The 1,521-nt window shown below is 40.0% G+C and overlaps 1 protein-coding gene across 2 annotated transcripts in view; it reads left to right on the forward strand.

Moving 5' to 3' along the window:
• The window catches only part of LOC116692306 (collagen alpha-1(XX) chain), a 39,304-nt gene that overhangs the window by 19,208 nt on the left and 18,575 nt on the right, over positions 1-1,521 (forward strand). For both annotated transcript variants that reach the window (XM_032520484.1, XM_032520485.1), the window contains exons 14-15: positions 978-1,107; positions 1,346-1,485. In XM_032520484.1, coding sequence (XP_032376375.1) covers positions 978-1,107; positions 1,346-1,485 — 270 coding nt within the window. The remainder of the gene's footprint in view (positions 1-977; positions 1,108-1,345; positions 1,486-1,521) is intronic.

The raw sequence follows: 1,521 nt of genomic DNA on the forward strand, positions 1-1,521 counted from the left end.
TGTGTCTGTGTCTGTGTCTGTCTGTCTGTCTGTCTGTCTGTCTGTCAGCCATAACCAGGGTAATTAGCAGACAGAAAAGGGCATCTACAACGAGTAGGCAGTTAGGCAAAAACATAATGTACTAGGCAAAAAAGGAAGAATGCCCTGCTCACATAATGATATATAATGTGGGTTTTTTAGGACCAACTACCACTTTGCACTACATTACAGATCCCTATTGGCAACTTTCATATGACATATGGTTCAGATAACCACACACAAAGCCACTGTAAAGTGTATCTGAAGACAAGCATATCTGTTTGTAGTCTAGAGATGTTGTTGAGCACTAATTTTAAGAAAATTAGAAAAAGAAAGAAGGCTTACATATTGCTGTTGATTTATTTCTTTTCTTTTTTGATTTCAATCTCAAATGGCGTTCATCAGGTAGTGGTGAAAACAAGAACACACAGTATTTATACATTCATGGTGAAACGTCACATCATTATCTCCAAATGAGATAATGAGTTAACTATGGTACGTTCAGGCACAATACGTTAGTCCAGGGTTTATCTGTTAAGGGTCACCACATCATTCTTTTCTTGAAAATCACATAAAACAAGTAAAATGAATTGCAATGCTTGTTGATTTTTATAAACTATATAATGGATTGCAAAAATTAAATCTTATCTTGGCTATATAATGAAAGAGCATTTCCCTTAATTCCATCATGTCCTTGCATCGTCCCATCTTAGATGCAAGGAAAGCCAACATTTTCATTGCTAAAGATGAAAATTTGCTGTTAAATTGCTGCCTTCTGTACTTCTTTAATTAATTTGTATGTAACCGCTCCTCTCAAAATACCCATTGTGATGTCATTTTACAATAAAACTGGTACCAGACTGATTACTGTTCCATTGTCCACTAATGTGGGCAAAGACCTTCCTGATATTAACAAACCTTTAACTCCACATTTGCATTTTGTTTCTGTATTGCTGCAGGAGAAATTCAGTGCAGACCAGACAGTGGTGGAGCTGGCGGGGTTACTGCCGGCAACAGACTACTCTGTCACTCTCTATGCCCTGTATGATGAGGATCCCAGCGACCCTGTCACTGCTGTTGCCACCACATGTAAGACATTCCTCAAACATTCTCATTTCCCGCGTTGTCACTTTTCTATCTATTTATTCTTTCATCTTACTCCACATTTTTCTACTGTTGTTTCTTCCATTTCTTACAGATTATCCTTACTCACTAGTCCCTCTTCCTACTCTATTATTAACATCTCTGGCACAGGAACTTTACAGTGACACTGATAGAATAAATCACGTCAATGCTAACATCATCTGTCTTTCATCTCTCCCCACAGTCCCTCTCCCACAGCCGATGAGTGTTCAGTTCCCGGTGGTCAGCCACAGTATGATGAGGGTGAGCTGGGTGCCCGGAGCCGTGGACGTCCCCAGCCACAGAATCACCTACAGCACCAACCACGGCAGTGACGTCAAGCAGGTAACTTTACACACACACACACACACACACACACAC

The sequence above is a fragment of the Etheostoma spectabile genome, chromosome 7 (assembly GCF_008692095.1).
Source record: "Etheostoma spectabile isolate EspeVRDwgs_2016 chromosome 7, UIUC_Espe_1.0, whole genome shotgun sequence".
Taxonomy (NCBI): domain Eukaryota; kingdom Metazoa; phylum Chordata; class Actinopteri; order Perciformes; family Percidae; genus Etheostoma; species Etheostoma spectabile.